Source organism: Mirounga leonina, unplaced genomic scaffold, assembly GCF_011800145.1.
Source record: "Mirounga leonina isolate KUSES-001 unplaced genomic scaffold, KU_Mleo_1.0 Mir_115, whole genome shotgun sequence".
NCBI classification, from domain to species: domain Eukaryota; kingdom Metazoa; phylum Chordata; class Mammalia; order Carnivora; family Phocidae; genus Mirounga; species Mirounga leonina.
The window spans coordinates 51,570,374-51,593,775 of NW_023270268.1; the positions used below are offsets into that span (position 1 = coordinate 51,570,374).

Below are 23,402 nucleotides of genomic sequence, written 5' to 3' on the forward strand. Positions count from 1 at the left end.
ATCCTGGCTTTCACTTATGTGTTGAGTATTGAGGAAAGTTCCATGCCGTAGGTATCTTGTTTTCTCTGATTGTTTTATTACCATTAATTGCCTTTGTTGCACAATTTGTTCACAGTTTGGAAGAGCAGCAAAAAACAAAGAATTGGAACTCCTACTTAAAGGCAGCAGAATGTGGTCTGATTTATAAACTCATCAGTCTGTCCATTTAAGTTTTATGTTTTATGTATTTGCATTGTATGAAGTCTTGCAGCAAGTCACTTGAGGCTTTTTAAAAATAATTTAAAAAATGTTTTTAGTAAATAACTTAAAACTAAACTGTTCAGTGTCTTAAGATTTCCCTCCAGCTTTAAAACCATAGAATTTGCTATATAATTGAAATATGTTAAGATTTTTGTTCTTTTTAGTTTTTATCTATTATGAATAAGGAAGTAATCCTTTAATGAAAAATTTTAGTTAAAAAAACTTAATTATTTCGGGGCAGAGGAATCTGTATTTTTCTGTTTTATTTTTGAATATGAAGTAATTATTAATGTTAATTATAAAACACATGAAGTTATTAGAGTTTGATTTTATAATCAAATTTGTTTAAAAACATTGTTTTTGATGTAAGGATTCCATGACACTTAAAATTTTTCATGTAGAGATTTAAGTATTTCAAATTAGAAAGTGTGTTAAGTTCATATTTGATTTCCAAAAATAGGATGCCAAAATAAAAATTTATGTTTAATAATTTAAATTTTTTCATTTTTCTTTTTAAAGAAAAAATTTGAAGTTTAGTATCTTTGATACCTAAGTGCGATGGTACATTATTTATCTAGGTGAAGAAACATTAAGATTTTTACATTCACTTAGTTGATAAGCAAGCACTCTCCTCCTCTCTAATTCTTTCCCACACATACAGACAGTGCCGGAATTTGCTTCAATTTTCTGTTTTATTTTGGAAAATTATCATTTTCTTTTTCAAATATTACTCAATTAAGGACTTCTTAAAACATTTGCCTTTGAAAAAATAACATTTTTATAATATTTAAATATGATGGATATAGCCCACTAATGAAATTATTGGCTGGGTAAACATTTTAATTTTTAAAATCATGTATTCTACTTACATATTTAAAGTGGTGATTTTTGTGCTAATAAGAACTAACAAGTGTAATCTCTTACTTATTATGGGCATCCATGAAAAACTTTATGCAAAAGTCATACAGTTTAAAATGTAATGCTGGTAGCTACCAGCTGCTAAAGAATTTCATTTACAGATTTTATTCTTTTACTCCTTTGTAATTTAAATGCCTTTATTTAAAAAGTTTAACTTAAGGATATTGTAAAATATATAGTATTTTAAGATTAGATGGTATCCAGAACATACAGTCCAATGAGTTAGTCCAATGTAATTGGAGGAATTATTAAATGACACTGACCTCATTTCCTTTAGAACAATGAAAATTAATAGTTTCACGTTTTATTAGGCTGATATTCCAGATGTAGTGTACATTTAATTAAGTGTAGTTTCCTTTTAGTTATGGTATGTGTATCTGTTTTTTGTCGCAAATTCTTTCTAGTTTTACAGTTTTCCACATGTTTTCTTTCACCATTTATGATTTTTTTCAAAGCAGAGCTATAAGGACTTAAATCACTTTAGCATGCAGCAAAACAGTTCCCATTCAAACAATAAACGCCATTTTAAAAAGCCTTTAGATCTTCTGTCACTTCATAAATATAAATGTATAAAAACGTTATGCAGTTGTAGTGCCCACCTGCTAATTAAATGCAGATTTTCTTCAACTTGCTTAAAATCTGTCTGTTTGTTTCAACTCTGTCTCTGTTCAGAATACATATGGCCCTTGTGAAACTAATTATGCTTATGGAACAGCTGTTAAATTTAGTGCAACTAATTTTATCTAATATTTTACATTTTAATTGATTACCTGTGAAGAAATTAGCAAATTAACACTTATTGTACAGTAACTGAATGGTCTTTTATGGTTACTTTCAGATTTAACAAGTGAACCAGGCAGTGATGGAATAAAGACATTTCTGAGATTTTTAGATAGGAAAGTTATTGGTGGACCTTGATTATCTGGTGTGAAAATTTAGGAAGACTGATGAGTGATGCCAAGCATCTGTGTGTTCTGTATCTTAAACATGAGAAGCAGATTGGAAAGTAATAGCTTTTCCTTAGAATTTTGGTAACATATGGGCTTATCTGGATCTAAGAAGTCTTTGAAGATCTTTGAACTTGACTAAATGACTTAACCTTTGGCATAGTGGGTGGGTTATATGCTTTTTTAGGGGGGAGGCACTGGCATTCCGCATTTCTCTTTTGCTTTTTTTTTTCTCTTCCCCATTGTATCTTTTAATATCTTCTCTTAAAAATTGGGGGACTAGAGATGATGATTGGGAATTTTTGAAGATTGACATGATGAGAATTCCAAGACACTTAGTTGAATGGATCTACCTGTGTGTAATAAGGTGGACTTAAGTCTTTTGGTGATATTTTGGAAATGAGTTTGTATAGATATTTATTTTCTTATGGAGTTTATTTGAAAATGATACTGCAATCAGATCTTACTGGCAGTGTGTTGTAGTTGAAAGGATGTGGAGAAACCTGGGTTCAAATTTCAGCTCCATCACACATTGGCCCTGTGAACTCTGAAAACTTGAGAGTTCAGTTTTCTCAGAGCAAAAACCAAACCAAACCAACCAACCAAAAAATAAATAAATAAATAAATAAATAAATAAACCCACAAAAAAAACCAAAAACCCACCCGCCTCTACCCAAAGCAAGAAAAAAACCCCCCAAACACCAAAAGAAGAGGACAATAACAACTATATGTTTAAATACTGTGGAGAATTAAAAGATAAAATAGATGAATACAGCTAGCATGCTTCTTAGCATGTAGAAGATACTTAGTAATAACAGGGAAAAATGTTATGCCCTATAACATTGCTAAATAAGAGATATAATAAGCAAGCATATTATTATGCACATTTTAGAGCATAAACTATCATGGTAAATGAGAGATTGGTTTTGATTTTTATTTATCAGCTTTGAATTCTGTTAAGTCTGTTTTAAAACTTGATGTCAGTTATAGGTCCAGATAAATGTATCTGAAATTTTGATAAGAAACATTTCAGTTAGGGCACTGTAGATAGGGAATTACTGTGTCAGGAATATACAAGCAACCCCTGTTCACAATCACTTGATCTACCACAGCTAGAAGCTTGATCCTCTGCCCCTGGTGAGGACAGTTGATCTTGGTTCTCCAGTTTAGAATAGTTGGCAACTTGACTGATCTAGATAGATTTCTCTGAGGCAAATGTAGGGTCCATTACTGACCAAAGCTGAAGAATATTAACCCACTGAATTCATCTTAAAATTCTGAATGTGTATGTTTTCTCCAAAGAAGTAGCATTATTGGTGGTGGTTGTATTTGAAATAGTCTTTTGGCATAAGGTTTCAGGTACTTTCTGTCAGTAGGCTTATGTGAATTGAATTAAAAAACCATTGTGATTGGTATGGTGAGTTTTAAATAACTTATAAATGAAGTTTCAAATAATTTTTTTAGCCTTTGATTGAAAATTATAAGCATCCACTAAAGCAGAGAAGACTATAATACACCCTCATGTACCCGTGGTCTAACTTCTTCAGATGGTATTTTGTCAATATCAAGGCTTGCTTTTAAGCTTCATTAGCATGGGTCCAGAATACCTCTTTACTGTATGGCTTATTTAGCTCTAGTATCAATACTTTGTACAGTGCCCCATGTACAAAGTGTCTCCACTCTGGCTGGTGGAATACTGTTTCTCCCCCCCGTAGGCTATTCGGGATTTCTGTTGCTTTCCAGTGTATTTTTCCCATGTAGCATGGAATTTCACCTCATGTATCTATAGAGTAGAACTTGTCAGAAGATCTAGGGGAGCCCACTGCAGATATCTGGATCCCTCTCTGTCCAACTTCCTAAGGCCTTACAGATTCTAGCCACCTTGACCTCCTTGAAGGCCTGTCTATCTCCTTAAGTCAGGAAGTCTTCAAAGTTCTGTTTGGGTTCCCTCTCCTTGCTTTGTGGCTTGGAAACTTACTCAAGGCAGTAAGCTGGGGCAATCCTAGGGTTCCCTTATTTGTTTCCTTTTTCTTGGGGAATCACAGTTTTGTGCTACCTTATTATTCAGTATCTGAAATAATTGTTTCATACATTTTGCCTGCTTTTCTAATCGTTTGTGGTGAGACAGCTATTCCCAGAGCTTTTAACATCCCTGTGGGTGAAAGGTCACTTAACTATAATATTATTTGTGATTTCTCTATTTTTTTTGTCATTTCCACTGAGAATTTATCAACTTTATGAGTCTTTTTAAAAAAATTAACTATCTTTCTGGTTCATTATTTTTTGCCTTTATTTCTATTTGTCTTGAGTATAATTTTCTGTTTTTTTCCCCTCTTTGAAATGGCTGCTTAGATAATTTATTTTAGCTTTTATTATTTTCTGGTGTGTGTTTTTAATGCTATAAATTTTCATCTTTACTGTGCTTTAGCTAGCCTACATACTTTTGATATGCCATATTTTAGTTTTTATTCAGTTCAAATATTTAAAAAATATCTATTGTAATTTCCTCTTTCCCATGGGTTATATTGAAAAATTATTTCCAAACATTTAGAGGCTTTTCTAGTTGTCTTGTTTTTTTCTTGCTTAATTTCACTGTAGTCACAGAACATAATCTGAACTCTTTTCATTTTTTTTTTTAAAGATTTTATTTTTAAGTAATGTCTACACCCAATGTGGGGCTCGAACTCACAACCCTGAGATCAAGAGTCACATGCTCTACCTAGTGAGCCAGCCAGGCGCCCCTGAACACCTTTCATTTTTGAAATGTATTGAGATTAGCTTTATGGCACATCATAGGTTTATTTTAAGAAGTGTAACAGACACACATGTTTAGAATGAATATTACACAGTTTTGGGATGTAGTTAAATAAGTGAATTTAACTACCATTTGTTCAAATCTTATATCTTACCTTCTCCCCACCCCCCAACACCTTCTTATTTTATTAGTTACTGAAAGAACTCACAGACAAATCCTGATTGTAGACTTGCAAGTTCAAAATTGTTTTGTATTCTTTTTGGAGTGACCTCATCATCATGCAATGTCTCTATTTCTACAAATATTTCTTACATTGAAGTCTATCGATATTGACATCTCATTTTTCTTTTTTTAGTGCTTGCATGATATTTTTCCCATACTTTTACTTTCACACTTTGTTTTATATTTAATGTGTTCATTTTGAAAGCTGTCTATAATTTGCTTTTTTCAGTCTGACAGCCTTTTTCAATTGTGCTATTTAGTCTATTTATTGATTGATTACTGTTATATTTGGATTTAAATCTCTCTTCTTTGTTTTCTATTTGTTCCAATCCATTTTCTTTTTTTTCCCCTTCTTTCTTACCTTCTTTGGTTTAATGTTATTGCATTTTCTTTTTAGCTTGTTAGCTTACATTCTTTTAATTTACTTTGAGTGCTTAACCTGGAAATTGTAGCATGTCCTTGACTTATTAGAGTCTAACATAAATTATACTTTTATCACTTTTTTTCTATAGTTTTGATACTTGAAGAATAACTTGACTAGATACAACATTGTGAACACAGTTTCCCCCCTTGAGCTCCTCAAGGAAAATTAAAGCCATTGTTTTGCCATTTATCTTGCATTTGAGAAGACTGATGCCAATGTGACTTTCTTTCGTTGTTAGTGACTTGATCAGAGTATTCTTTTTTCTTTAATGTTTTATTGTTATGTTAATAACCATACATTACATCATTAGTTTTTGATGTAGTGTTCCATGATTCATTCTTTTTCTTGAATTTTTATCAGTAACGTATCTCTTCTATGCTATATTTAATTAATGTTGGAATATTATGTTATAGACTCCTCTGCTTTGTGGGTATTTTTGTGGGGCATATTTGATTCTAACTTTGTTGTTTTTTTTTAATATTGTTGACTCTTGGGGTGCCAGTCCACCATGCAGTCAAAAATCTACATAAAATTTTTGACTCCCTCCAAACTTAACTACTAATATCCTACTGTTGATCAAAAGCCTTATTGATAACATAAACAATTGGTTAGCACATATTTTGTATGTTATATGTTGTATACTGTATTCATATAATAAAGTAAGCTAGAAAAAAGAAAATGTTATTAAGAAAATCATAAGAAAAATACATTTACAGTACTGTACTGCATCTATTGAAAAAAAAATCTACATATAAGTGGTCCTGCACAGTTCAAACCTGTGTTAAGGCTCAATTGTAGTTGCTTTGTATGGATGTTAATTCCTTTTGTTGTTGTTGTTCATGATAATGTGCAGAATTTTCCTGGATCAGCAGTAATAGGCAATTCTGTGAATGGACTAAAGGTTTTAGGTGACTTTACAAGGTTTCTTGAGTGGCACTGTACATTATTAATACAGTGAAATGGAGTTTCTTTAATAAATGGGGAACTTTATGGGAAAAGTTAAGTTTGTTTTCAGATCCTTTGATGACATCTTGTTTTACGGAGCCTGAGCCACCAGTGGACGCTTCCCTTTTCATAGGATATTTCTTTCTTAGAGTGTACATTAAAAAAAAAAAAAAAAAATTCCCCCTGTGGTTGTTTTTTTGTTGGATTTCAGTTGGGTGTGAAAGTAGATATCCATGTTCAAAATGTCATTCTGACATGGAATTCATGTTAATTTATTCAATGTATAATTTTAAAATTTAATTTAAGTATAGTTTTACTTTATGGTAAATATAGTCTTTATTTATAGAACTCTACTTAAGAGACTATTTGAAGTATTGGTGTTTTTTTTGAAAGATAAAATATTAGGATATTTGTTTTGATTACATGTGTTTAGAACTTATTAGCCAATTAAGAAACTTGACGTATTGGTTTTTGAGGGCAGTAATTCATTTTATGTAGGGATGTTATGGTGATTGTTCCTATTCTGTAGATATTGAAAGCATTTATCTGGTATAATAGGACATCTGCTGTCCATTTATTGCTTATATATTATGTGTTCTAGAGTGCCACATTTTTTATCAAATGTTTCTTTGCTTTATAATATATCTCCATTTTGGTTATGGTACTCTAGAGACTTCCAGAGTGATTTATCAGAATGGTATTTATTTAATGAACAAGGGACAAATAACATCTTAAATTTTAGTGTACTTTCTTTAACTTTTTTGTTTGGTCAGGGTAGGAAATCTCTTTACTGTGATCTGATACTTTCTTCTTGATGGAGATCCTTCAAATATATAAAGTTACTTAATAAAGTAAATGGAGTTGTTCATATGTGTAAGATATATAAAGTAATTCTCATGACAACTAAGAAGTCAGCAGCTTAATTCATTTTAAATCTTTGTTTGAATTTTGTGGTCCTTTTAAACAGCCTTTAATAATGTCATTTTGCCTGTATTTCGGACTTAATCTTTTCCCCCTGTATTCTCTCTGGAGTAATTTTTTGCTTCTTGTAGCCTATAAGCAAAATTAAGAGGCCTATACTATGATAATTAAAATAAAAACATTAAAACATTAGAGGGGAAGAGCCCAGTAGCTTATATTGCGTACTGTGATATTTTAAAACTTCTTACTTTCTTTAAATTTGACATCATGGATGGCTTAACTTTCAGATCTGCTGTTGCTATCATAGTTCTTTGAGCCACATCAGCAACATTCCAAAATGGCATGGGTTGCATATATTCACATATGGTGAATAATGGGCAAGATGTTTTGGAGAATGGCAGTCATAGGTTTTCTACAGCATAATGTTTGTGTTAGGGAAAACCATGAGATGAGTTTGGAGATAATTGTGTGTTTTTTATGAATTGAGGATATTGGGAGGAATAGAGATTTGGAAAGTAGGTGCTGTGGGAGGGTGGGCAGATGGTAATTGATAGAAGGCCTCTAATTGTGGTATCTAGCTTTGCTGTGGTGGTGGTAGAGTAATCCTACTTTCTGGTTTCTCTGGGGCAGTGCCAATTTAGGCCTGTTGTCTTTATGTTACTGTGCCCGTCTCGACTCTCAAAAATATCCCCTTTTATTCTTCAAAAGCTTATATGATAGGTGATGTGATTTTCTTGTTAATAGCAAATCTGTGAAGATCATGTATTTGGCTTCTGTGGGTTTCCTGGGGAGAAGACGTGGATTGTTGGCCAAGGTTATCATTCCTTACCTTCCTGTATAAAAGAAATATATTGAGACTTGAGTAATCCTTATGCCAGCTTTAAGATTTTAAAGGTTTATCAAAATCAAAATGCTGCTCTTTACTGGATTAGCTATAGCATGAGGGAAACATACTTAATATGCTTCCGATTCAGATTTTACTCATTCATTCAGATTAGCACATCCCTAAGTTATGTCTTTCTCGGTGCCTGCCTGCTCCCAAATCACTTGTCTGCTATCTCACAATTCAGTTAGGTAACCCTGAAAGGTAGTTATTATCCCCCTTTTGTAGATAAGGAAACAGATGCCCAGAGAGGAAATAACTTGTTTGAGGACACCACTATATAAGAAATCCTTTATTTTTTTTTAACTTAATACTTGTATAACTTTGGGTATATTAATAGCAGATACATCTGTTTTTTAAGATACAGTGAGAAAACATGATTTCACCCAAATCCACCTCATTTGTAAACCACAAATGGTTGCACATTTTTGTTTGTCAGTGTATTTTTTTACAAAAGGGCAAACCACTAAGAAATGAGCTTACATTAAAGATTCATGAAAAAAGAGAAACTTAGTTTTGTTGTTAGAGTTTAAACTATGTTAACTTGTCTTTTATACTCCGCATTTTCACTAGTCAAATGAAAACTAATTGCAAGAATCATATTTTGGTCCTGAACAATGTAGAACCAAATTAAAATAATATACTCTGTTTATATACATAAAATATATATGTATAGTGGTTGAGGCTATCACAAAAAAGGCCCCTCTCCATTTTTATTATTATTACGTTCTTTTAATAGAAAACTTTAAATTTTATATGATTACTGGTCAAAGATTTTAGAATAATCTTAAAATTTCTATATATTCACATATAATAGATTTAATTAGAAATGAATAAACTAACATTTGTGGGGGAAATAAATTGTCAGGATAAATTAAAACTTTATGTGGAAAGAAGTCCTGTGTCAAAATTAAGAGAAGGAGCAATCAAACTTAAAGAGAAAATGATAGAAATTTAATTTTTATAAATTAGGATAATAAACCCATGTTTTCATCGTAGCAAGAAATATTGTAACTTCTCAAAATCATATATTAAAAAAATGTGTGTGACTTTATCATATAATATTGCTCTTCATTCACTGAGTAAACCAGTTAGGGATGAAAGAAGATAGGCATTACTGTTGTTGCAACCCATGTAATTCTCTTCAAGACCTACATATGTCCTAAATACTCAGGTCTCATTTATGCAATCTCTCTGTCATCCTTTGGGGGAGTAATTTGTGTTTGCTCTTTTCTATTTTGCTTGTTTAGTCTAGCTAAGGATTTACCAAATATGTAGGTATTCTCAGAGAACCAGATTTTGGCTTTTTTTCATTATTGCTTTCTATTCTATTGATTTTTGCTCTTTAATGTTTCCTTCCTTCTCCCTACTTTGGGTTTGCTTTTTGCTCTTCTTTTTCTGGCATCTTAAGATGAAACCTTAGGCATTTGATTTTTGACCTTTCTTCTTTTTTAATATAAACATTTAAAGCTATAAGATTACCTCTAAACATTGCTTTTAGCTCATCTTATAAATTTTCCTATTTGTATTTTCACTGTCATTCGGTTCAAAATATTTTCTAATTTTTCTTATGATTTCTAATGAATTATTTAGAAGAGTATTTAATTTCTCTATCTTTTTCTAGATATTTTATTGTTATTAAACTCTAGTTTAATTCTGTTGTGGTAAGATAAACATTTTGTATGATTTCTACTTATGAATTGATCCTTTGATCATGATGAAGTATCTATTTTTTTTTTTGGGTGATACTTTTAGTTTCTCAAGTCTAATTTATCTGATATTAATATATTCATTCCACCCTTCCTGTGCTTACTGTTTGCATGATATATCTATTTTTAGCCATTACTTTCAACCTGTGTCTGTAAATTTAAAGTAAATATCTTGTAGATAGCATGTAGTTGTGTGTTGCCTTTGATTCATTTGGACAAGGTTTTTTTTGTTTGTTTGTTTGTTTTTTTCTTAAGAGAGAGAGTAAAGGGGTGGAGGGGCAGAGGGAGAGGGAGAGAGAATCTTAAGCAGGCTGCACTCCCAGCGCACAGTCCAACTCGGGGCTCATCTCACAAACCTGAGATCATGACCTGAGCCGAAATCAAGAGTCAGACACCTAACAGACTAAGCCACCCAGGCACCCCAGGACAAGTTCTTCTTCTTCTTCTTTTTTTTTTTTTTTTTTAAGATTTTATTTATTTATTTGACAGAGAGAGAGAGCAAGAGCAGGAACACAAGCAGGGGGAATGGGAGAGGGAGAAGCAGGCTTCCTGCTGAGCAGAGAGCCCAATGTGGGGCTCAGTCCCAGGACCCTGGGATCATGACCTGAGCCAAAGGCAGATGCTTAACAACTGAGCCACCCAGGTGCCCCCCACCCTTTTTTTTAAAGAAGGACAAGCTGTTTTTAATTAAAGTGTGGATTCTATTAATATTTAAGATATTTATTTATATATTTGGATTTAAGTCTACCATCTGATATTTATCTATTTTATGTATTTTATATGCATACTTTAATGTATTTTGTTTTACGTATTTTATATACACATAATATTTATTTTATATAATATTGTATATTATTTTATTTTAAATTTTTATGTTTGTCCCTCTGATTTTTCTTTGTACTTCTTTTCCAGCCTCCTTTTGGATTATTGAATTTTTTTTTCTTTTTTTTCTTTTTTTAAATTTTTTTTATTGTTATGTTACTCCCCATACATTACATCATTAGTTTTAGATGTAGTGCTCCATGATTCATTGTTTGTGCATAACACCCAGTGCTCCATGCAGAGGATTATTGAATATTTTTAAGAATTCTTGTTTATCTCATCCTTTGGCTTTTTAGCTATACATATTTGCATTTCTTTTTCTAAGGATTACAACACCCCCTTACCATTTCATTGTACTTAGAGTTACTATTTCACCATTCATATGAAATACAGAAACCTTATAACTGTATGGTCTCCATTTACATGCCATGTGTTTTATTTTATAGAGATTATATGTATTATATCTACCTTCATTATAAGCTCTACAATGAAACACTGTAATTTTTACTTTAAGCCCACATGTGTGCCACACACACACACATATGTATTTTTTTTTTTTTTTAAGTAAGCTCCATGCCTGACATGGAGCCCAATGCAGGCCTTGAACTCAACGACCCTGAGATCAAGACTTGAGCCAAGATTGAGAGTCAAACACTTAGTGACTGGCACCCAAGCACATATATATATTTTAAATAAATTAAGGGAAATAGTTTTTAATATTTCCACATATATTTAGCATTTCCAGTGGTCTTCATTCTTTCCTAAATATCCCAAGTTTTCATCTGTCATCATTCTCTTCAGCCTTCTCTTTAGAACTTAATGTAATACAGATTTACTATTGATGATTATGGTTTATTCTTCCCTTTCTCTTAAAAATGTCTTTATTTTACTTTCATTTTTTGAGGGATATTTTTGCTAAAAATAAAATTTTGGGCTGATTGTTTTTTTTTCTTTTTTTTTTTTTTAAAGATTTTATTTATTTATTCATGAGAGACAGAGAGAGAGAGAGAGAGAGAGAGAGAGGCAGAGGGAGAAGCAGGCTCCCAAGGAGCAGGAAGCCCGATGCGAGACTCGATCCCAGGACCCTGAGATCATGACCTGAGCCTAAGGCAGACACTTAACCATCTGAGCCACCCAGGCGCCCTGTTTTTTTTTTTTTCTTTCACCACGTTAAGAACTTCGTTCTACTGTCTTCTGATCTCCACTGTACTGATGAGAAGCCAGCAGTAATGGATATCATTGCTCTCCTTCTTGCTTGTAATGTGTCAGTTTTTTTTCAAGATTTCTTTTTACTTCTCAAAATTTCTCTTTACTTTTAGTTTTCATCAGTTTCATCATTAGTCATGGTTCTCCATATTTATCTTGGCATTCATTAAACTTCCAGGACCTGAAAATTTATCTTTCACTAAATTTGGGGAAATTTTGGCCACCACAAAAAAGTTGTTTTCTATCTTATTATGTTCTCTACTTTTGGGTTTAAATAAACATGTTAGACATTTGGATATTGTCACAGAGATCCTGGAGGATCTGTTTTTATTATTGACAGTCTTTTGTCCTCTTACTCTGTTGGATTGGGTAATCTTGATTGATTTATTTTCAAGTATACAGATTCTTTCCTCTGTTGTTACTAATCTCATTAGTGTTTAGTAGATTTTAATCTCATTCAGCATAATTTAAATTTCAGATATTGTATTTTTTAGTTATAGAATTTCATTTTTTTTTTCATTTTCTAGTTTTTCTGCTGAGATTTCTTTGTATTTATTGCAAGTATAGTTATACTTTTTAAAAATCCTTGTGCTAATTCTAAGATTTGGCTTATCTCAGGGTTAATCTCCATTGATTATCTTTTCTTTCGAGATTGGATCACATTTTTCACGCCTTGTTGTATTATCTAGTAATTTTGGATATTATCCTGGACATGGCGAATGTCACATTTTTGAATACACCGAGTTCTGTTTTATTCCTCTAAAGAATACTGATTTTTTTGTTTGTTAGTTGTTTGTTCTAGCAGGAAAGTTAGTTGAATTAAAATTGTAAAAATCCTGTCTCTTCAGGGACATTTGATGTTTTCAGTTCTTTTATCCTTAGCTATCTGTGGAGTTTTCCCCTCCTATGCATAATGTAGGGTTCAGCCTGGGACTTGAGTAGTGTTTACATATAGAATTTTTGGCTTTCTCTTCTCACTCTTTTTTAGGATTCCCCTTTCCTTTTCCTTTTCCAGTGGTTGCTGAGTCTTTCTTCTGTTTTTTTAGGACAGAAATCCTGAAGTTTTTTGTTGGAGTTTTAGCTGCCCTGAATGGCACAGAGTTAGCCTTGCCTTCAGAAAAGAAGCTGATATAAAATGGGAAACTTTCTTATTGCTCTGTTCTTTTCCCAAGTGTTGGCCCCCTATAGAATCTGACTTCTTTGGTCAGTATCCAAAAGTGCGTTTAGGTAGTTGTTTTGTATAATTATCTATAAGATAAGTCTAGTAGAGGCTTTCTTTCAGTACTGTAAGCAGGATTTGAAATCTTTACTTTTTAAAAAAACCACAGTATATCCCAGCTTATATTGTCATTTAATACAAAGAATAGCTGGATAAGGGTGGAGGAGAGTAATAGTTTTATTGTAATAGATGTAAGAAAAGAAGTTGAATAGATATGGAAGCCAAGATTATAGAGATAGGGAAGACACTATTTTTGAATACATTTAGATTTGTTATATTATTTGAGGAGACTTGAGTAATCAAGACTCGATTTGAACCTTTAAGACTTATACTTGCAGACATTTTTTGACCAAACCTTAATTTCCTCTAAAGTTGGCAACATATATTTCCCTCATGTCATTTTAATTGAGTATATTTATTCATAAAGAATCCTATACAGATGTTTACTTCACACAGTTATTTAGTTACCAAATCCATAACTAAAAACTAAATCCTTTTAGATAGTTTTTAAGAATATTTGCATTTCATAATACAAAATATACACTAAATGAATGTAATAAAATCTACTTAATATAGGTCCCGGTCAAGACCTCGTCCACGGTCCCATAGTCGAAGCAGTGAAAGGTCCAGTCACCGAAGAACCCGTAGTCGATCTCGGGATAGAGAACGACGTAAAGGCAGAGACAAGGAGAAAAGAGAAAAGGAGAAGGATAAATGCAAGGATAAGGAATTACACAACATCAAACGTGGGTAAGTTGAAACAAATCTTAAGTAGTGATGACTCAATGATTCCATGGCAATATTCAAACTAAATTTTCATTCTCTGAGATTTTTCTTAGATTGACAAAAGAGGAAAATACATTACATAAAGAAGAAAGGATAAATCAAAATGGTTATCTCAGACTTTTACTGTGCTTCCTTTATATTCCTGTTTTCATTTAAGACTTATATAACAAATTTTAGAAACAAAATAAATGGCATGATCAAAGCTTAGTATGTCAGTAAAAGAAAATTTACATAATTCTTTAGGAAAGTTCTATATTCAATTTCCTTACCATGAATATGATTTTAAAATTTAAAGACTAGCTCATGATTAAAAATGTCTATTAATTTATTGTAAAGCTGTTAGGAGAAAAGGGTAAAAGTAAAACGAAGGTAGGGAACCATGTGATTTACTATTGGTTAGACTTCTTTCTATATAGAATGGGACTTGACCACTGTTAGGGGTGTGTTTGTGTGTGTGTTAGAGTGAGTGTATGTATGTGTGAGACCCAGAATTTATTTTTTCTGGAATCGGTTTATTGAAACAATTAGTCTAACTTTGTGCAGTTGGAGGTTGAAATCCATTGATAACTGTTTGTTAAATTAGAAAATGTTAAAATGAAACAAAATCTTGGTTTGTAGTTTGAATTATAGCTTCTTGTTTGTTTTATTCAAAACTGACACTGGGCTCTTTTATTATAAAAGGTAGAACATCTTGGAATTTATCCCCCTTTGTGAGTCTTTCAACACCCCATGTATAGTCACTGTAATACTTCAGTACTAAAGCGTTTATCTGTAATGTATCAGTTTTCAGTGTTAAATCAAAGAACTTGTCAGGATCTTAAATGTAGTTCCTTGAGATCTTGATTCTATGAAGAATTAAATGTATTAAAGGATATGGAACTCATCTCTCATCCTTTTCTTTTTCACAGTTGTCTGTGTGTTTATTTTTTATTTCCAGATTTACAGTGATACTATAAAACCTGTCAGATTCTTTGAAATGATAAATGTGTGGTGGACTTTGGAAGAGGATAGTATTATTATATGACTTTCTTTTTCCTGATGACCTCACAACTTTTAATGCACACCGAGCAGTTGTGGTTCTGCAAAATTCCGAGTTCTGTCTTTTTCTAGTTTTAAGGATTGTTGAATGTTATAGGAGCGGAGATGGGGTTGGATATCTGGCCATAAGGATAGGGAGGCTGAGTTAGCTAGAGTGGTAGAGTGGAATTAAGATCAGAGAGGATATGAGAGAAATCTATTGAGAGAGGGAGAAAGTCAGGAGGATGATAGATTTGAAGAGAGGATAGAGAATGGCTTTTTGAGACTGGAAAATATGGACCAAGAGGATGAATAATTATGTCAGTCAAGGAACTACCTGGCTCCTTGTCCCTTTTTTGTTTTTCTTTTGGTTTATACTTTAGATGTTATGTGGCTATGAGAAGAGTGACTATGCTTTCTGGTAGTCATTAAATATTTGCTTTCCACTTCACCAGAATAATTACACAGTTGTATAAAATTAATATTACATAAAGCATTATTATGGAGATTTTAAAGGTAAGAAAAATGAGTGCATGGATAAAAAAGGGAGGTTGGGTGGTTTCAGGAAAGATTCTAATATGGTGACATCAATCTTGAAAGTTTGGGCCAGTTTTACAGATTGAACTCAGTGGCGATTATGTTCGAGGGACTAAATCCTGGATGACAGATTTACAAGGTAATAATGTTGTATTCTTCATTATTTTTTAAATCTCAACAAAGGGGATGAACAAGATCAAAACAAGAGGTGTCAGTTGAAGGGCTCTGGGAACCAATGTCAAAAAGCTGTTGAGTAGCTTGATTCAGTAATTTCCACGGTTTTCGTGGACCATAGTATAAGGTCACGGTGTTGTATCAGGATATTCTCTCTTGTGGTTTGTGCCGAGGACATCCAGATTCTTATCTTTTGGTAAGATCTAAAATCAGGAATTTTTTTGGGGGGGTCACGTACACATTTAATGATAGTATTTATATATGTACAGATGTACCCTGCTTTGCTTCAGAAATAATTTGTCTTTTTTTTTAAGCTTATGTGTTTATTTCTTAGACCTGATTTCTTAAGCCATTCAGGGCTGAGAATATATCTTTTACTCTTTTGTATCACTTAGAGTACCTAATATACATGTTAGTTGTTAATAAATATTGATTGGTTATTGATCAGATATACTCATTCATTCGTTCACTTGTTCAATCAACAATATTTAAATGCCTTCTATTTATGAAGTACTGTGTTGATAACAAGGTCATAATAGTAGGCAGTCCTACTTGGAGAGTTCATGCAGATGGCAAAATAAGCATAGATAGAAGGGAAGATGTGTAAGTAATTACAGTGAAATCAGATGAATGTTTACTAGTTTGCTTGGAAACAGTGTATGAGTTAGAATGCTTTTGGTCATAATTAACAAAACCTAAACAATAGTAGCTTAAACCAGGGACAGCAGACTTCTTAGTAAAGGGCTAGATAGCAAATAGTTTAGGCTTTTTAGGCCATGTGTCTCTATTGCAACTACTGAACACCAAGGCAGCCACAGATAATGTTAAATGAATGATATGGCTGTATCGCAATAAAACTTTTATTTACAAAATGAGCAATTGGCAGATTTGGCCCACAGGTTGTAGTTTGTCAGCTTCTGGCTTAAACTTTGAGCACAATTTTTTTAGAGATTTATTTATTTATTTTATATAGAGAGAGGGAGCGGGGAGGAAGGCAGAGGGAGAGGGAGAGAGAAACTCCGCGCAGCACAGAGCCCGATGCGGGGCTTGATCTCACGACCCTGCGATCACAGCCTGAGCCAAAGGCAAGAGTTGGAGGCTTAACTGACTGCACCACCCAGGTGCCCCCATGAGCACGTTTATTGCTAATAAAACAAAGAGTTTAGAGGTAAGCAGATTTGGGTACTTTTTAACTCTTCCAACAGGCCAGTCTTACTTAACCTGTTGGCTTTCATCCTGTCTTGACGCATTGTGGTTGCAAGATATCTCCATGAACATTAAGCTTTTTGGTCCAGACTAGTCAGCATGTCAGGGAAGGACTCTCAGAAGAAGTGGTTCTTGAAGGAAGAGATGAGAAAGAACGTTATGTGCAAAACGAACTTCATGTGGAAGGACTTAGAGGCAAGCAGGGGGATATGGCATATTTGAGGAACTAAAATCTAATGAGGCTTGGTTTAGAGTTGAAGAGGAATAATGGTGAGAAATGAGTATTTGGAGTACCTTATAAGTTAAGTTGGGAGTTAATTCTAAAGGCAGTGAGAAGCTGATGAAGTTGCAAGTAGGGTAATGATACGATCAGGTCTACATGAGGTATGAACAAAATGCTTTGTTTACCGCGGACACAATAATAATAAGTGTTTAACATTTTAAATATATTTTCTGAGTATCAGGAATTTTGCAAAGCAGTTGACATGCATTATCTTATTTACTTATCATAATAGTCTCATGAAATAGGAACTTTTATTATCCTTCATATAGATGAAAACTTGTAGTCATAGAGCTAGTAAATGGTAGAGTTAGGCTTCTAATCCATGTTTCCTGACAAGAGCACTTTGACTCTTAACAGTACATTATCCTCATTCCTGTAGTAATCCATAATCATTGATGATGAGATAGAATGTTTGAGATCAAGTGATATGCTGTTGCTTAAACTTCCCTAGAAAATACGTAAAGAGAACTGAAAGAATTTCTGTGCCTTATTTTTCTTTGATCAGGCCAGAAATCTGTCATTAGTAAAAGATTGGTTCTTTCTTTTCTCCCTATATTCTTTCTCACGTATTTTCCTACAATAGCATTTCATATGTTTATTTAGAATAATATTTAATAAAAACCACAAAATTTCGAGTCCTTAAATTTATTTCTATGATCATTTTATGAGCTGTCTCTTGCCAAATGATTTCACCCCCTTGTGAAAAAAGTGGTTGGAGAAAAAGGAAAAAAATTCACAAATCATATAATTAGGACTTATATATTAGTTCATTGTGGTTGAGCAACCCAAGAACAATATTTTAGCTTATGTTACACTAAATAACCTGGCTGCTTCCCCACATAAGAGAAGATAACACTTCTGCTTCTTTATGTATAACAATGTTTATTTTTATCAATCCAGTTTGAAAATATCAATATTATATGAAAATTGATAGAATATAAAGCATACATTTATAAAGTATAAATTAAGAAGAGTAAGAACAATAATAGTAAAGGACTATTTTACAAATTGGGAAGAATAAAAGTGGGAGAGGAAGGAATGTGCAAGAAGAATTTAATGAGCCTAATGATGAGGAAGAGTTTCTTTATTAAACTTTTGAGAAAGAAGATACCAAATTAGATAATTCTGAAAAATCTTATAAATACAGCAGATAATTAAATATAGTTCTTGGAATTCCTGGAACATTTGAATGATTACATCTTATAGGGTTGTAAATTGATCTTTTCATTTTATTAAGCTACTGAATAAGGAAGGCCTAATAAAAGCTGGGAGGGTATCAGGTGTTTGTAGGGGCTAAAAGGTGTCTTTCCTTATAACACTATATGAAAGATTAATTTAAGAAAGAAACCAACTGGGGCGCCTGGATGGCTCAGTTGGTTAAGCGTCTGCCTTCAGCTCAGGTCATGATCTCGGGGTCCTGGGATCAAGCCCCATGTCTGGCTCCCTGCTCAGCAGGGAGTCTGCTTTTCCCTCTCCTGCTGCCCCTCCCCCTCTCCCTGCTCATGCTCTCTCACAAATAAATAAATTAATTAATTAAAAAAAAAAAAGAAAAGAAAAAGACACCAACTGAGCCTTGTCTTACATTTTTTTGAAGATGGTTTAATGATGTTAATTTCCAATGTTTTACATTTATACAATTTGCTTTTTCAGACTATTTTGCCTTTAAACATTGATACAGATTTTTGTTTTTATTAGCTTCCCCCCAAATTTTTAAAACTTAAAATATTTACCGTATCATTAGCTATTTGTATTTATTTTATAGAAATGTTTTGAAATATGAAAACAAATTTTATTAATAGTAGTTATTATGTTGAAGTTGGACACAACATTATTTTGTTAAGCACACTTATACTGAGAGTCAAAAATCAGAAATATGAAACTTGTCATGACATCTCATAATTACAGCTTGATTTAATGATTGTGAACATTAGACACCCCATCTGAGTCTTCTGTGTATTCATATTGTGTCGTTCTTGGCAACATTTGATCAAACTCCATCAAGTATAGTTGGCTATTATAAAACATCTTTTATAGACTTTTTTGAAAAATTGGTTGTGAGGGGCACCTTGGTGGCTCAGTCGGTTAAGTGGCTGCTTCTGGCTTAGGTCGTGATCCCAGGGTCCTGGAACCAAGCCCTGTATCGGGCTCCCTGCTCAGTGGGGAGTCTGCTTCTCCCTCTCCCCTCACCCTGCTTGTGCTCTTTCTCTCTTTCTCTCAAATAAATAAATAAAATCTTTTTAAAAAAAGATTGGTTGTAAATAAAAATGTCAATACGACCAGTGACATTGTACTGTTATTTATTTATTTATTTATTTATTTATTTATTTATTTATTTATTTATTTATTTAACATATAATGTAGTATTTGTTTCAGGGGTACAGGTCTGTGATTCATCAGTCTTACACAGTTCACAGCTCACCATAGTACGTACCGTCCCCAGTGTCCCTCACCCATCCCTCCAACCCCCCTCCCTTCCTGCAACCCTCAGTTTGTTTCCTGAGATTAAGTCTCTTATGGTTTGTCTCCCTCTCTGGTTTTGTCTTGTGTCATTTTTCCCTCCCTTCCCTTATGATCCTCTGTCTTATGTCTCAAATTCCTCATATCAGTGAGATCCTATGATACTTACCTTTCTCTGATTGACTTATTTCGTTTAGCATAATACCCTCTAGTTCCATCCACGTTGTTGCAAACGGCAAGAATTCATTTTTTTGATGGCTGCATAATATTCCATTGTGTGTGTGTGTGTGTATACCACATCTTCTTTATCCATTCATCTGTTGGCTCTTTCTAGGCTTTTTCCATAGTTTGGCTATTGTGGACATTGCTGCTATAAACATTGGGGTGCATGTACCCCTTAGGATCACTACATTTGTATCATTGGGGTAAATACCCAGTAGTGCAGTTGCTGGGTCTTAGGGTAGCTCTGTTTTCAACTTTTTGAGGAACCTCCATACTGTTTTCCAGAATGGCTGCACCAGCTTGCATTCCCACCAACAGTGTAGGAGGGTTCCCCTTTCTCCATATCCTCGCCAACATCTGTCGTTTCCTGACTTGTTAATTTTAGCCATTCTGACTGGTGTGAGGTGGTATCTCATTGAGGTTTTGATTTGGATTTCCCTGATGCCAAGTGATGTTGAACACTTTTTGATGTGTCTGTTGGCCATTTGGATGTCTTCTTTGCAGGAATGCCTGTTCATGTGTTCTGCCCATTGTTTGATTGGATTATTTGTTCCTTGGGTGTTGAGTTTGATAAATTCTTTATAGATTTTGGATACGAGCCCTTTATCTGATATGTCATTTGCAAATATCTTCTCCCATTCTGTCGGTTGTCTTTTGATTTTGTTGACTGTTTCCTTTGCTGTGCAAAAGCTTTTTATCTCGATGAAGTCCCAATAGTTCACTTTTGCCCTTGTTTCCCTTGCCTTTGGCGATGTTTGCAGGAAGAAGTTGCTGCGGCTGAGGTCAAAGAGGTTGCTGCCTGTGTTCTCCTCAAGGATTTTGATGGATTCCTGTCTCACATTTAGGTCTTTCATCCATTTTGAGTCTGTTTTTGTGTTTGGTATAAGGAAATAGTCCAGTTTCATTCTTCTGCATGTGGCTGTCCAATTTTTCCAGCACTCATTTGTTGAAGAGACTGTCTTTTTTACACTGGACATTCTTTGCAGGTTTGTCACAGTTTAGTTGACCATAGAGTTGAGGGTCCATTTTTGGGCTCTCTGTTCTGTTCCACTGATCTATGTATCTGTTTTTGTGCCAGTACCATGCTGTCTTGATGATGACAGCTTTGTAATAGAGCTTGAAGTCCGGAATTGTGATGCCACCAGCTTTGTTTTTCTTTTTCGACATTCCTCTGGCTATGCGGGGTCTTTTCTAGTTCCATACAAATTTTAGGATTATTAGTTCCATTTCTTTGAGAAAAGTTGATGGTATTTTGATAGGGATTGCATTAAATGTGTGGATTGTTCTAGGTAGCACAGACATTTTCACAATATTTGTTCTTCCAATCCATGAGCATGGAACGTTTTTTCCATTTCTTTGTGTCTTCCTCAGTTTCTTTCATGAGTATTCTACAGTTTTCTGAGTACAGATTCTTTGCCTCTTTGGTTAGATTTATTCCTAGGTATCTTATGGTTTTGGGCACAGTGGTAAATGGGATCGACCCCTTAATTTCTCTTTCTTCTGTCTTGTTGTATAGAAATGCAACTGATTTCTGTGCATTCATTTTATATCCTGCCACTTTACTGAATTCCTGTATGAGTTCTAGCAGTTTTGGGGTGGAGTCTTTGGGGTTTTCCACATAAAGTATCATATCATCTGCAAAGAGTGAGAATTTGACTTCTTCTTTGCTGATTCGGATGCCTTTTATTTCTTTTTGTTGTCTGATTGCTGAGGCTAGGACTTCTAGTACTACGTTGAATAGCAGTGGTGATAGTGGACATCCCGGCCGTGTTCCTGACCTTAGGGGAACAACTCTCAGTTTTTTCCCATTGAGTATGATATTCACTGTGGGTTTTTCATAGATGGCTTTTATGATATTGAGGTATGTACTCTCTATCCCTGCACTGTGAAGAGTTTTAATCAAGAAAGGATGCTGTACCTTGTCAAATGGTTTTCCTGCATCTATTGAGAATATCATATGGTTCTTGTTCTTTCTTTTATTAATGTATTGTATCACATTGATTTGTGGATGTTGAACCAACCTTGCAGCCCAGGAATAAATCCCACTTGGTTGTGGTGAATAATCCTTTTAATGTACTGTTGGATCTTATTGGCTACTGTTTTGGTGAGAATTTTTGCATCCATGTTCATCGGGGATATTGGTCTGTAGTTCTCCTTTCTGATGGGGTCTTTGTCTTGGTTTTAGGATCAAGGTAATGCTGCCCTTATAAAATGAGTTTTCTTATAATTGTATTTCTTTGGTTTTGGTTGTGATCTCTCCTCTTTCATTTATGATTTTATTTATTTCGGTCCTTTCTGTTTTCTTTTTGATAAGTTTGGCCAGGGGTTTATCAATCTTATTAATTCTTTCAAAGAACCAGCTCCTAGTTTCATTGATCTGTTCTACTCTTCTTTTGGTTTCTATTTCATTGATTTCTGCTCTGATCTTTATTATTTCCCTTCTCCTGCTGGTTTTAGACTTTACTTGCTGTTCTTTCTCCAGCTCCTTTAGGTGTAGGGTTAGGTTGTGTATTTGAGACCTTTCTTGTTTCTTGAGAAAGACTTGTATTGGTATATAATTTCCTCTTAGGACTGCCTTTGCTGCATCCCAAAGATTTTGAACACTTGTGTTTTCATTTTCATTGGTTTCCATGAATTTTTTTAATTCTTCTTTAATTTCCTGATTGACCCATTCATTCTTTAGTAGGATGCTCTTTAGCCTCCATGTATTTGAGTTCATTCCAACTTTGCTCTTGTGATTGAGTTCTACTTTCAAAGCATTGTGGTCTGAAAATATGCAGGGAATGATTCCAGTCTTTTGGTACCGGTTGAGACCTGATTTGTGGCCCAGGATGTGGTCTATTCTGGAGAATGTTCCATGGGCACTAGAGAAGAATGTGTATTCTGTTGGTTTGGGATGGAATGTTCTCAATATATCTGTGAAGCCCATTTGGTCCAGTGTGTCATTGAAAGTCTTTATTTCCTTGTTTGTCTTTTGCTTAGATGATCTGTCCATTTCAGTGAGGGGGATGTTAAAGTGCCCTACTATTATTGTATTGTTGTCGATGTGTTTCTTTGATTTTGTTATTAATTGGCTTATGTAATTGGCTGCTCCCATGTTAGGGGCATAGATATTTACAATTCTTAGATCTTCTTGTGGGATAGACCCTTTAAGTACAATGTAGTGTCCTTCGTCATCTCTTATTATAGTCTTTCGTTTAAAATAATAATTTGTCTGATGTAAGGATTGCCACCCCAGCTTTCTTTTGATGTCCATTAGCATGGTAAATGGTTTTCCACCCCCTCACTTTCAATCTGGAGGTGTCTTTGGGTTTAAAATGAGTCTCTTGCAGACAGCATATTGATGGGTCTTGTTTTTTTATCCAGTCTGATACCCTATGTCTTTTGATTGGGGCATTTAGCTCATTTACATTCAGGGTAGCTATTGAAAGATTTAGTGCCATTGTATTGCCTGTAAGGTGACTGTTACTGTATATTGTCTCTGTTCCTTTCTTGTCCATGTTACTTTT

The 23,402-nt window shown here is 33.8% G+C and overlaps 1 protein-coding gene across 1 annotated transcript in view; it reads left to right on the plus strand.

Annotated features, from left to right (window-relative positions):
* Positions 1–23,402, plus strand: part of RSRC1 (arginine and serine rich coiled-coil 1) — a 407,525-nt gene that overhangs the window by 83,544 nt on the left and 300,579 nt on the right. The window contains exon 4 of the mRNA XM_034997838.1: positions 13,788–13,961. Within this exon, the coding sequence (XP_034853729.1) occupies positions 13,788–13,961 (174 nt within the window). The remainder of the gene's footprint in view (positions 1–13,787; positions 13,962–23,402) is intronic.